At 45.1% G+C, this 14,408-nt stretch overlaps 1 protein-coding gene across 1 annotated transcript in view; it reads right to left on the reverse strand.

The window, feature by feature from the left end:
- Positions 1-14,408, reverse strand: part of NRSN1 (neurensin 1) — a 102,666-nt gene that overhangs the window by 25,729 nt on the left and 62,529 nt on the right. Inside the window, exon 2 of the mRNA XM_085607046.1 lies at positions 11,511-11,708. Coding sequence (XP_085463172.1) covers positions 11,511-11,699 — 189 coding nt within the window. The 5' untranslated portion in view covers positions 11,700-11,708. The remainder of the gene's footprint in view (positions 1-11,510; positions 11,709-14,408) is intronic.

The raw sequence follows: 14,408 nt of genomic DNA on the forward strand, positions 1-14,408 counted from the left end.
TAAATTGAGAAGACAATGGGTTGGTCAGCTTTTTTTTCTTTAGCAGCTGACCATAAAGGTGGAGCTGCTATCCTTTGTCATAAAACTTTGAAAATATATGTTGTCTCCACTGAATGTGATAGTGCTGGATGATAGGTGTTGGTAAATGCTATTCTTGATAACAAACATGTTACTTTATTTAATGTCTATGATCCTGTCGAATCAGACCCTCATTTCTGACAATCCATTAACGGTGAAACTTCCTAATGCCTCTAATTAAACATGATTATGGCTGGTGACTTTAACAAATTGTTGGATCATTTTTCAGATCGAAAGTCTAAATACAAAGGGAGAGGATGTAGCCTTGCGGCTAAAGCGGTCTACCTCGAAGCTGGGGAACCAGGTTCGAGTCTCGGCAACGACGCTCAACATCCTGTGATTCTGGGCAAATCACTTAATCTTCCCGTGCCTAACAAAAATTAATGTGTCCTGTAATAAAACTGGTGCTCATGTAAAGCGCTCTGATACCCGATGTCTCGGGTCTAGTTCGCACTATATAAAACTAAAAAAAAAAAGTTTAAACCAGACACATCACACAAAGCATTTCAATCCGAATTTCATCGAGACCATTATTTGATGTGTGGAGAACTTAGAATCGTGATAAATTGGATTTCTTTCCTTCTTCTCTAATGTCCATAATACAACATCCAGAATCAATTATATTTAAGTCATTAAGGGCCTTATTACGATTACGGTGGTCCTGGCTCCACGGTACTCGCAGTGGTGGTCTGACTACCACCACCTGTCAGCCCTATTACAAGTGTGTCAGTGGGACTGCCACAAGACCGCCGCTTCCACCAGGATTAAGGATCCCGCTGCAACAGCGGTCTTCAAAGGGCCTGAATATGATGGCGGTGCCGATGCCAGCACCGACAAGCATATTACAACCTGCATTTTTACCGCCCATTTCATAGAGCTTTTATTACACCAAACATGTTGCTAAATTTGTCCCCTCTGATTCCCCTCTACACTGGTCCGGTGCTAAATATAATGGCTGCTTAGTTTATATGTTTTACCAGTATTGCTATGTTCAAACCTTTTGGAATTTAGTTTGGTCTAAATGTTTAAAAAGTATCTCAATGTAATATTCTGTTTACATTAGAGAATGTTTTCCTTGGGTCTTTTTCGCCTAATATTGATCACCTCTCACCTAGACCTCTGCTGTTGGATCTTATCATTGCAATTGATTTTAAAGTAATACTTTCTTGTTGGAAAGACTGTTCTATATTATCCATGCTTACGTAGCAGAATCAAAATGTGCCTAGCTTAGTAACGGTAAGTTTCAATTCTATTAAGGACACGGAGGCAAGGATTATGCTTATTCCTTCATCGCTTTATTCCATAACATTTTTTCAGCAGCCTTTTTAAAACATATCACCAAACATTTTTTATCCCAACCAAAAGGGAAAAACAATCTGTAGAAGACAAAACCAAATAAGTCTGCGACCAGACTACTAATTTCATCAGTCCATAGGTCACTTCCAACATTAGTCCTTTTATAGTGTCCACAGAATCCTAGAAAGACCCTCCACTGCTTTTGTCCCTCTTCTTTCTTCGCGCGAACGCCTCAGAATCACTGGTCTTGATTGGAACCATCATTACCTAGAACAAAATACATCATGTAAGATTCACCAGAAACTTTGAAAACCGCAACATAACAGTAATCCAGAGAAATAAATCAAACATTGTTACACACACCATGTAAACATATCCAAGAAGGCTTACTTACTGGGATCCTTGATGAGAGCTGACGCTGCTTCTCTGCTCCTGCACACAGCTCCTTTGCGCTTTGCACATTTGCACATTTGTTTTTTAAATAATTGACAACTGAAATTGGTTTTGCTCATATGTTTTAAAATTACTGCCAATTTATCTTACTTTGTGGGGAATTGAAGCGGGGGGTTGGTTCTTCGCTGGAAACAAGCGGGGCCTTTACCGGGGGTTGATTGGTGCTGACGACTCCCTCGAGCCACCATTTTTCCTTCTTGAGCGGTCTAGACGCTGTGGAGGCTTTAAAAAAGGACGCGCACCGCAGGCGCGCCTAAGGCTAGCCCGTCTGCGCCCGTCAGCGTCCGACGGCGTCCGGCGCAGGGAATGCTGCTCTCACTTTAGGAAACAATGAAGGTAAGAGTATCACAACGCTGAAATATAGTAAAGATTGCCTTAAAATGATAGGAAATCAAACACTCTATTGTGCTCCCATGAAATTAGCAGTTGCATCGGACAAACTGTTTTTTAACATCTGCAACTGAAAGACAGCTCTTTTAGATGTTAAAGGAGGGACTGTTGAAGGAAATGACCACACTCCCAGGACACATTCTCCACTGAGTAACATAACCAGAGAAAAACTTAAAGCCTTTCTCATTTATGCTAGATCTATGAAGAAGCATGAATTTCAATGTTATGATCTCCTTGTGGGAACCAAGCCGGATCTTTTATTTATCACCGAAACTTGGCTTCACGAAGGATCTAATCCCACTCTTGCGAATACTATACAACCTGACTATAAGATCATTAGGAAAGATAGAATCGGTAATAGAGGCGGGGGTAGCTATTATATATAAGAACTCCCTTCTGTGTTCAGCTATTCCCGTGAATGATCTTGAAGGTGCTGAGGGTTTAGGATTCCATCTCTCTATCTCTGCCCATCAATCAGGCAGGACGCTTCTTAGAGACAATCAGCCAGGCTACAGCATCTATTGCCACCAGATTATAATCAATGCATGGTCCTTGGTGATTTTATCCTGCATTTTGACCAAAAAGAAGATCCCGAGGTCAAGAAGCTATGCGAATCTTTAAACATTTTTAGTATGGCCTCGCATGTCACTACTCCAACTCATGATAAAGGTCATATCTTAGACCAGATTTTCTCCACCCATAACATTGACCTAGATAATCCTCGACCTATTGTTTGGTCTGACCATTTCTTGCTCACTTTTTGGTTGGAAAAAGAGCGTAACAAGACTCGGTCTCAGAGTACCAAACAAAAGAAGGAAGTCAGATCTTTTAAGTCAATTACATCTGACTCTCTGGCAGAAATAATAAGCTATCATCCGATCCCTGTGGAACGGCCTTTAGAGGATGCAGCATTTGCTTTAGAAAGGTGGCTGCATAAATGGACATTATACCCTGCCCCTCCTAAGTGCATAGGGCCACTCGGGGAAAGCCTTCGGCTCCTTGGTTCTCCGAGGGGCCGAAGAAGAGCAAAAGTGCCTGTAAATGCCTTGAGCGCTTATGGAGGAAAGGTTATGATCCTCTGAGCAAACTCAATTACAAACAAGCACTTAAAACACATTATTCGAAAGTCCGTGATGAGAAAAAAAGCTTTCTGGCTAAAAAAATTGACTCTGCCAGTAACTGTAGTAAGGAATTATTTAAGATCGTGAAAGAGTTTGTCTCCCCTAATGTCACCCAGAGTCTTTTTACCCCCACTCTTGAATGGACTAATCAGATTGCAAAATTTTTTTATGATAAGATAAAGTCCATCCAAGATTCATCCATCTGTACAAGTATGGTTGTTGTTCTGGACTCTATAGACCTTTTTAGGGCGGATGCTCTGCTGGAGTTTCCGCCTATCTCCTTGGATACCTCACTTACCATCTTGAGGGTGCTTAAATCCGGATCGCCTTCAGACCCTTGCCCAGCTAAAATAGTAGCTTCTGTCGCCGAGGTTTTAAATCCCGCTGCTAACCAAGTCATGAATCTTTCTTTGGTCAAGGGGAAAGTTCCAGTAAGGTGAAAACAGGGTAAAATCCTCCCTCTTCTGAAGAAACCTTCAACTGACCCAGCCATTGTTAGCAACTGTAGGCCCATAACACTGCTTCCTTTTTTTGCCAAGGCGTTAGAGAAGTATGTGAACTCAGTCATTACTAACTTTATAGAAGTCACTAATGCCCTCCATCCCAGTCAATCAGGTTTTAGAGCTAATTATAGCACTGAAACAGCCCTATTGGAAATCACAGAAAGTATTAAAGTCACCCTTGATAGACGAGGAAAGGCAGTTTTAATACTGCTTGATCTCTCTGCAGCTTTTGATACCGTGCCCCACAACCGTCTCCTTCAGAGACTTAGGGAATGTGGTCTTGGGGGCACGGTTCTTAGCTGGTTCGCCTCCTTCTTGAATGATCGTCAACAATCGGTCTGGTCCCCACCGTTTTCAGCGGACATCCCTTCACTGAATGTTGGAGTGCCTCAGGGCTCAGTTCTGAGCCCGACTCTTTTTAATATCTATATGGCCCCTCTGGCTTCACTTGCGGAAAAATTTGGGGCCAAGATTATAACCTACGCGGATGACTCACAACTTCTGTTCTCATACGGAAAGGATGAACCTTTTAACGAAAGTGAAATTAACCAATGTTTGTCCAATATCTTTGACTGGTTTTGCCAGAATCAACTCTCTTGCAATTCCGCTAAAACCGAAATTATCTTTTTTGGAGATACACCAGGTGATGAATGGAGGAATTGGTGGCCTCAGGATCAACCTTCCCCCCCCAGCCCTGTCACCACTGTGAAAATCTTGGAGTCCTACTAGATTCTGATCTCTCTATGAAGTCGCAGGTTCAATCGGTGACTGGCATGTGCTTCAGGCTTCTAAAAATGTTGAGAAATGTTCTCTCACTACTGCCTTTGTCTCACAGGCAGACGGTAGTTCAAGCCTTGATCACTTCAAGGCTGGACTATGCGAATGTCTTGTACCTGGGCATTCCGAAATACTTATTAAGTCGCCTACAGTTGGTGCAAAATGCGGCTGCCAGGGCTATCCTGATAGTCGGGACTAGGACCCATTTGGCAATTCACCTGAAAACTCTACACTGGTTTCAAGTGAAAAACAGAATTGACTTTAAGGCGCTGGTGCTAGCTTTCAAGGCCTTGCATGATAGCGGGACCCAGTATCTCAGAAAGAGAATCACTCCCTACTGTCCGGGCAGGACAGGTGACTGTAGGCAGATTATGGAATTCACTGCCTCTCTCCCTCAGACTTGAACCTGAACACCTTAGTTTTAGACGCCAACTTAAGACCTGGATGTTCCATCAATAATTCTGCCGGGTAGGAACGGAAGCTTTCAGGATCTCTCTTCTCATGAGGTACTTCTTTAGCGCCGGAACACTCTTCTGAGTAGCCGTGCGCTCTACAAATCCCCCATAACATAACATAACATAACATAACATAACTGCCATTTGGGAGGGTTCGCACCAAAATGTGCCGCGGGAGGGATAATCGTCGCCTCCGTGTCCTTAATAGAATTGAAACTTACCGTTACTAAGCTAGACAAATTTCGATTCTATGTCAGGACCGGAGGCTCTTATTATGCTAGTTCAAAGCTTACTTACCACCAAATGTGCGAGATCCACAACCGGTTTGAAATAAAACCGTTTAAAAGTTGAATCCGAAGCCCAATCCGCAGCTTGTATCAAATCCTCCAAGCGAGCCCCAAGGGAAAAGGCTTTAGAAGCCATTGCACCCCTGGCGGAATGGGCACCAAACTGCTTTGTGTCAATACCCGCTTCCTGCATGACCCAACGCACCCACCTAGCAATGGTGGAGGAAGAGACTGCTTTGTGCAGTTTCCTTAATGCAATAAGCAGTTGTCTCTCGCCCGGAGGTCGTAATTCAGCAGTTAAATCCTCATAAGCCTTAAGGCAATGCACAACACACAGCTTGGGTACATCCAAAAAAGCTGGGTACGAAATTGTTCTTGAAGCGGATTTTGTCCGGCGACCAACTGTAAACGCCACCCAACCCGGGGAAAAGGCTTGCGCCAAAATATCCAATGCGCGCACATCCGAAACCCTGCGACAAGAAACTAAACATAGCAGCATGGCCAGCTTAGCAGAAAGTTCCTTCAAGGAAAGATATTTATTAGGCTGCCAGGACAGAAATAGATTCAGAACCAAATTGACGTCCCATAAGACTGAGTAACGTGGCTCAGGAGGTAAGGATAACCGAATACCCCGCAAGAGCCGACAAACAAGAGGATGTTCGCCCATGGGGGAACCATCGATCAGGCAATGAGCCACTGAAATAGCTGAACGCACCGCATTACTGGTTCGGTATGCGAGACCATCTGTCACCAACTCTGCCAAGAAATTCAGCACGGGAACGTCGCCTGCGACCACGGGATCCAAGTCCCGTCGAAGACACCAACGAAGCTATTTCGTCCAGGCGGACCGATAGTGTTTTGAGGTACTGCTGGCTCAGGCCTTTGATAAAAAGACCTCAGCTGGTCCCGAAAGGCCTGGGAGCGACCAGCGTCGCCTGTAAGCCGCCATGCCATGAGTTGGAGAGAACCCTGGACGATCAGGCGATGCTGTTCCCCAACTGGATCCCAAAGGAGATGAGGAAATAGGGGGAGTAGGATTGGAGAATCCCAAGAAAGTTCCAGAAGAACTGGAAACCACACTTGGTACATCCAAAGTGGTGTCACCACCACCACCACCTCTGCTTTCTGACAGCGGACCTGAGTCGCCATCCTCACAATCATGGGGAACGGGGGAAACACATAACTCAGTTCCTGACCCCACTCCTGAAGCAAGCGTCCGTTGCTTCCACAGGCGGGTCCGGCCTCCAACTGAAAAACCTCGGGAGCTGATGGTCCGGACGGGACACAAACAAATCTATCAAGAAGAGGCCCCACAGACCGACCAACCATTGGAAAACTCGAACATCCAGCTTCCACTGGCTGGAATCCCGCAGGTGACGGGAATGCCAGTCCGCCACCTGATTGGCCTGGCCCGGTAGGTACTCCGTCGTCACGGAAATGTGATGTTCCAGACAATAACTCCAAAAGTCCTTCGCCAGATTTGCTAGAGCCTGAGAACGGGGGCCCCCCAGGTGGTTGATGTATCACACTGCAGAGATATTGTCCATCTTTAACAAGACGCAGGAACAAACTCTGTCTCTGGTCCAGCACTGAACCGCGAACAAACCTGCCAAAAGCTCCAAGGAATTGAAGTGTAATGCTTGCTCGTCTAACGACCAGGCGCCTCCAGTGGAGAAATCCCTGCAGCAGGTGCCCCACCCCGACCTGCTGGCGTCGGACTCTATTACAATGTTGGGGGCAGCCCCGAAAATGGCCCTGCCATTCCAGGCATCCATGTGGGAGAGCCATTAGGACATCTCCTCCCTGAATTCGTCGGACAGGGGGACCATCTGGTCGTACGACAAGCCCCTTCGAAGGTGGTGCTCTTTCAGGCGTTGCACCGCCCAGTAGTGCAGGGGTCCCGGAAAGATTGCCTGGATGGACGAGGAGAGTAGCCCCACCACCCGGGCTATCTGATGGAGAGAGACGTGGGACTTGGATATGGTCTGCCGCAGCAGGTGCTGGATCTTGGTCATCTTCCGAGACGGAAGGCTCAATGACGTGTGGACCGAGTCCACCACAAAGCCTAAGAAGACAATATTCTGGGCAAAGAACCGACTTGTCCTCGTTGATGATGAACCCCAAGTCTTGCAAGTGAGAGACCGTCTGGTGAAACTGAAGAGCCAATTTCTGAGGCCACTGCGCCATGAGAAGGATGTCGTCCAAATAGACTATCATCCAAATAAAGCACCAAGGTGCTGAGGAGAGACCGAACGGGAGGGCGGTAAACTCGTAAACCTGCAGTCTCCACTGGAACTACAAAAAAAAGCGATGCGGAGGGTGGATCGGGACCACTAGATACGGGTCCTTGAGATCCAAACGCGCCATCCAATAGCCCTGAAGGAGAACATCTCGAAGGAGATGGATGCCCTCCATCTTGAAGTGTCAGTACATCAACCAACCGTTGAACTCTTTTTTTGGTTGATGACCGGCCGCCGTCTCCCATCGGTCTTGTCCACAAGAAAGATATTGCTTAGGAATCCGTTGGGGGGTAGCTCCGACCGACAAATCACCCTTTTGTGGAGGAGCTCTGAAATTTTCTCGTCGACCAGCAGCGCATCGGCCGTGGAAAAACTGATCGGATGTGGAATTCTTGCCTGGCTGGGTGAATCGTAGAATTCGATATGAAAACCTTGAATTGTTTGTAGGACCCAGGCATCATTTGTAATGGCTGCCCAAGCCTCCTGAAAGGCCGCCAGCCGACGCCCAATACGAATCTGAGAAGCCGAAATTAGACTTACCGGTAGGTGCAGGTCCGCCAGCGTTATTTTTGTAGCCACCGCAGCCCTGGAACCGCTGGCCTCTGGTCGGGTAAAAATTGGTGTAGTTGGCGGTCTAGTTGTATTGCCCCCGCCCGGAGCCTTGTCCCATGCTGGGATTGTGCTGTCCGCCACGGCCGGTCGCGCGGCCCCTGCCACGACCGGCCCCGTTGGAAAAACGGGACTGAAAGACCCATTTAATGTTGGACTGGGCCTTGTCCAAACTAGTGAAGGTGGCCACAGACTTCCCTAATTCTTTTACAAAAGGGTCTCAGAAGAGGCCCCCTTGTGCCACCGCTCCTGCCTCGGAAGAGGCCAAGTCGCCCAGTTTCTGGCCCAACTTGATCAAGAAAGAGAGTCGCCGCTCAGTCGAAACGGCACAATTGGCATTACCCAGAAAGATAATCGCCCGCTGGCCCCAATTCGAGAGAACGTCGGGGGATATGGTGGATCCCGTCACTTTCACTTCCTCCGCCATGTCCAAAATTTTAGTTAGTGGTCCCACCGCCTCTAACAGCTTATCCTGGCAGGAACGCCAGAAGCGATCTATACCTTTGCGGGCATCTTTCATGAATTTTGCCAAGAAGGTGGCCATCTTGGAGTCAAGCTCCGGTGTAACGGCCACCTTCTCGTCCAACGTCGGTCGAGGACACTCAGCCCTCAGACACCCCCTAGAATCTTTCTCCAAGGGCTTGCGAAGGCGACCCACCACAAACTTGGCCACCTTGTCCCCAGGTGCCCAGGCCGCCGACCGCGGATGAATAATCTCATCCAGGTCCAGCATGCCAGAGAGATCCTGTGGTAACTCAGCGGCAGAACTGGCCAGGCCCCAAGACCGCGAGGAACCTTCCTCGTCATCTGCATCCGCTGGCGTACCCCCATCCGGCGATGGGGAGTACGGGACAATGGAACCAGAAGGGTTCGGGGCCTGGGGATTCGCCGGTGGTGGGACTGCCGCCTTTGCCAGAAAAGCGCTTTTGAGGCAGTCAAAAGCATCTTTGTCCAACCCCTGTGGCCCCCCCGGGCCCTCCTCCGTGTGACCCTTCTTAGGTAATAAGGGACCCTTCCCCAGGGGCAGGTCAGCAACGGGCCTCTGGGAATCTACGTGGGAAAAAGCCAACCTTGCGCATTCCGCAATAATGCGATTAGACATATACTCCTCCATAGGCCCCACTACGTCATTCACACACCTATAAATAGACTCATCCACAGCCTCAAAGAACTGGTCATCTAAACGTAAGTACTGGTATTGTTCCTCCTCATAATAGTCTTCCTGGCTCATTGTTTCTGTGGCCAAAGTCCACTGAATACAAAACCCCCTCACTGCTGGGAAAACCACCCGTTAAGTATATGGGGAACACTGGAGAAATCCAGAATATTCACAGGCAGCCGGACAGACTGTACAATTTTTGGTGCGGGGAAACCTCTGCAATAGAGGCTGCACCTGCCTCGAGCGCGCCGGCCCTCAGCTGAACTGATGCGCCCCAACCACCACCCAGAGCGCAAGAGAAGTTCACCGTGTTGCAGAAAACGTGCAACCGCCCGGAGGCGATTTTCGCGGCCGCGCCGCAGTACGGACCCCCAACGGGGCGTGAAGAATGAAATACGGACCCCCGAGGGGGCGCTCAGGTGTGGCGGCAAGGGGACAAGGCTCGAAGGACCGGAAGTCTCGCCTCACGTCTCCTCATCTGAGGAGACATGCCGTGGGACCAACGAGTCGTCTGAGCTCCCCCTAGCGGCTCAAATAGGAGACCGCAACAGGTGTGGAATAGTCGCGAAAGGAGCGTGAGCGCTCCCGCGGCCGAAGGGAATCTGCAAGGGGAAACCAAGTAAGAAACACAAGCAAAGTGACTCCGGGTCCCGTTTACCACGGAAACCGGGGCCCGGAACGTAAAATCGTACAAGGAATGCAAAATACGCAATTTTCAATCAGAGAAGAAAAAGGTGACTTAGCTTTGGCTGCGGAGCAGCGAAGAAAGAGGAGGGACAAAGGCAGTGGAGGGTCTTTCTAGGATTCTGTGGACACTGTAAAAGGACTAATGTTGGAAGTGACCTATGGACTGATGGGATTAGTAGTCTGGTCGCAGACTTATTTGGTTTTGTCTTCTACAGATTGTTTTTCCCTTTTGGTTGGGATAAAAAATGTTTGGTGATATGTTTTAAAAAGGCTGCTGAAAAAATGTTATAGAATAAAGCAAAGAAGGAAAAAGCATAATCAGAGCCTACGGTCCTGACATAGAATTTTGTATGTGATGAGCATAAAATACACACTCTACCTTCTTCTACCTTACATCGCAAAGTTAAATATGATTTATACTGGTTACCTTTCACTATTTTTTGCTCTTTGCTTTCTCTCAATCTATTTTCCGTCAACTTTCCATTTCTCCTTTATCTTTCCTCTGTCCTCTCTATTCTCTATTTCAATCTTTTTCTTATTTCTCTATTTATATATAAATCAAAAAAATCTTAAACCATTTATATATATTCCCCATGTTTTCAATCCTGTTAATATGTATCTTACTCCATGATTTGTCACTCCGTATTATAATTGTCTTATGCACTTGGGGCATTTAACATGAGAAAAGAACACACATTGAGATATTCTACATGTGAAAATGTTAAAATGGATGTGACAGTTAACAAGTTTGAGAGCAAGTTTATTTACTGAAATTAATGAGAGATTGCCACCATTTTGCTGCCTAATGCAATGAAAATGGAGGACCATTTATTAACATGACTTACTTGTTGGGCATAGTTACTCATGCACTGTGGAAATTAGAATTAGATTATGGTACTCAATGAGGGTGCTAATGCAACGTAAGAAAAGTAAGGACAGGTTATAAGAGAAGTAAAATTTGTCAATGAAGACCAGGATAATAAAAATTTAGTGGAGAGAATGGAAGATAAACAGGAAAAATGGAACGTAAAAAGAGGAGCAGGGATATTTATGAGAGGAAATATAACAGGAAATATAAAACTAACGGTTTACGCTCAACCAAAAATTGTCTAAATGACTCGCTTCAGACAACTTCCCTCAAAATAACTATTTTCACATATATAATTTGTGCTGTGCTGTTCCTGTGATTACATGTAACACAAGTATTCTGTTTCCTTGTGTACATTTTACTTTCCTAATATCCATAGATAACAAATTCAGCAGCTGTCCCTGTTTCTCCAGCCACATCACAACCACACATCACAAACAAAGTTGCTTTACCTTTTTTAGGAACAACCCAAATGGAATTTATATGATTTTTTTACATAATATATCTTGCTTATATTCATGAGGCCAACAATAGACAAGGTTTGCATAAATGACATTGAAGGATATTTTGCAGACATGGTACTGTACCTTCCAGAAAGCAGAGCTCCACCTGTTTGGCGATCTCTGGATCTGAAAATCATCGTCATATTCCCATATAGAAGCCGTACAGTCTTCATAAAACTGGTGGAGGTAGGAACGCACCCCATAGCGATAGTATCCTCCATCAGGAGTCTCTTGAGTGTGCCTCGTCCCACATAATCCTGCACCAGAACTCATCCTTCTCAGCTGAAAGTAAAAATTGAATCCCGAAGACACCTCTCAGTCAAGGAATTTGGATATCATCAATATATACTGTAATAATAGGCTTTCATTAAAGACATTTTCTGATGAAAACTATGTAGTAAAATATTTTTTAAGTAATGGTTCTTCTGGTATAACACAATATCATTGAGTGTCTGTGCAACAGGCTAATATTTTCACAGGTCATTACAATTTATTGAATAACAAATTATCAAAACTGAGACCTGGTGTGCTCTAAAATAATCTCCACAATACTCAACTCCAGCCATTTACTTACAAAGAACTGTCAATGTGATTAAAATAGTGTTTGGCTACCCCTTTTCATTTAGCACGCTCTAGGCGTATCCTTGCAAGAGGTAATGAGAGAAACAAGAATGACACATGCACAATGCAAAAGAGGTAACATACTTTAGATGCAGAAAAGTGCTCCTGAAAATAACACAAGCGTATTAACTAGATACCACTAAAATTTTGTGTGGAAATATGGTCACACCATGAAATGAATGGCTGCCTGAAGGAGATGCTGTTGTCACAAGGACTGCAAGAGGAAAGTGAAGCCAGCATGTGGGTCTACGTAGTGGTAAACCCTCATACTAGGGCCAACAAAGTGGACCCATTGCATAACACATACAAAGAGAAGATGCAAATGGAGTGCCTTCTCCATGTATCCCCCGTCTTTCTACTTTCAAATCCCCATAGGCAGCCACTGGAATCACCCCAATCGAATGGTTTCAGATCTGGGAGAGAAAACGCTCTCTGTTTGATGTAATGGCAGAGGATTTTACTATTTTGTCACCTCCTTTGATAAAACCTTCTAGAATACTTGATCAAGTTAAATTGAAGTTTTGAAGAACTGAAATGCATGTGGTAAGCCATCAAGCTATGTGACACACTGAACTGGCTAAATGGAGAGGCATTCTTGAGATGTCTATCTTCACAAGCATTTTTAAGTGTGCTGTGAGCTAAAAAGAAAACAAAAAGGGGACGCACAAATAAAGTGTCCTTTCTCCACATTATGAATTATGGATTCTCTACAGGGTGGAGGCATTCTGCAGGTTTTCCTAACTTCTGACACCTCAACCAAATGAAAGAAAGAGTTAGATGTTTTATTTTGCAAATTACTAAATAAGTTCATCAAACCTCTGCAAACCAGAGATTCCTTATCAAAGAACAGCGACTGAAGCAGAGCACATGGAGCAGCTTTGTAGCGAATGTCTAATGGGGACTGCTGACTTTCAGACTGTGCTTCCTAGAGGTGGGATGGTAGTTTAATTAACAGAACTGGCATACATAGATATAGATAACCACCCTTGGCTGTGAGCTTTCCTGCCATATTATTGTCCAATACCTGAGTCCAATTCTGGTGTTCATTTGCGACCAACAGTTGGGAATTTAACCTACATGGATTGATATTTCAGCTGGGTCAAGCCCTCCAAAAATTTAGAGAGATTGAGGCCTGCCTATCAAGCGGCTACACCAAAAGTGCAACGCCTACATACTTCAGCATGAAGAATTAAAGAGAAGAGGGGGTTCCCGAAAGTGCTTGCTTGAAACTAGTAAAAACCGGTCAAAGAAAATTCTGGTTCTTTGGCAGGTATGGAAATGATAATGCATATTTTATACTCAGTGTGTCAGCTGACGGTATTTTATGTTATTGTAGCATTTTTATAGCACTTCATATCTGCAATAAACTCAAGTGTTTCTGGGTGGTGGAGTAAGATGACACTTGTTTTTTGTTAGTAAAATGGTGGTTTATAATGTGGTTCGTGTGGGATGCCATGGGTATCAGGCATGAGGTAAAGCAGAGTGCTACAATTGAGTTTTTGGTAAACTTGTGGATGCTCTTGAGCTTAAAGGCAAGCTTGAGGTGTAGGATGCATACTATAGAGTGGTGCTTGCAGATAAAAATGTGTTTCCATATGGTTGTTTGAGTAAGCGGTTACCTGCTTCTTTTGCTTGGGCCCGATTCACAAAGGTAAACTTACACTTTTGAGTAAGTTTACTACTTTTTGGTATTCACAAGGATAAAGTTAGACTAAACGTCAAACTTTATTGCATTTTGTTATTCACAAAGGTAAACTTAGACCAAACATCTAACTTTACTACTTTTCGGAATTCAAAAAGGTAAACTTAGACCAAAAGTCTACTTATAGTAGTAGTAACTTACTTTTGTGAATACAGAACAGTAGTAAACTTACACATACGTGTAAGGTTAACTTTGTGAATCGGGGCCCCTATTTGGCTAATGAGTGCTATGTGTGAGGTCTGGATTGTAAATGTATTTAAATTTTGTATATAGCAACTATAGAGCCAAAGAGACTCAGAGCATTGGTATAGGCAAGCATGCTATAGTACCAAGTGCAAACTGGGGAATGGGTCCCCCTGCCTGCAAGTCAAGATTGGTGGTAAAAAGCAACCATAATCGTGGTTAAGTGTGCTCTTCAGGGTCCAATGGCTTCTATGCTGCTGCCTCTGCTGCTTCATTGATAGTTATCCCTCTGCTGCTGGAAGTAGAAAAGAAAGCAGAAGAGATGATGTCAGAGTTTGTGAAAACGAATTGGGTGAAGGCCAGAGAGTTAGGGTGCAGTGATTCAAGATGGACTAATTACTAGCAGAAGGGAAGATGATGGAGCAAGGTGTCAGGTATCTGGCAGGAGTATGTGGTCTTAGATCTTACATCTGAGG

Source organism: Triturus cristatus, chromosome 5_2 (assembly GCF_964204655.1).
Source record: "Triturus cristatus chromosome 5_2, aTriCri1.1, whole genome shotgun sequence".
Lineage (NCBI taxonomy): Eukaryota > Metazoa > Chordata > Amphibia > Caudata > Salamandridae > Triturus > Triturus cristatus.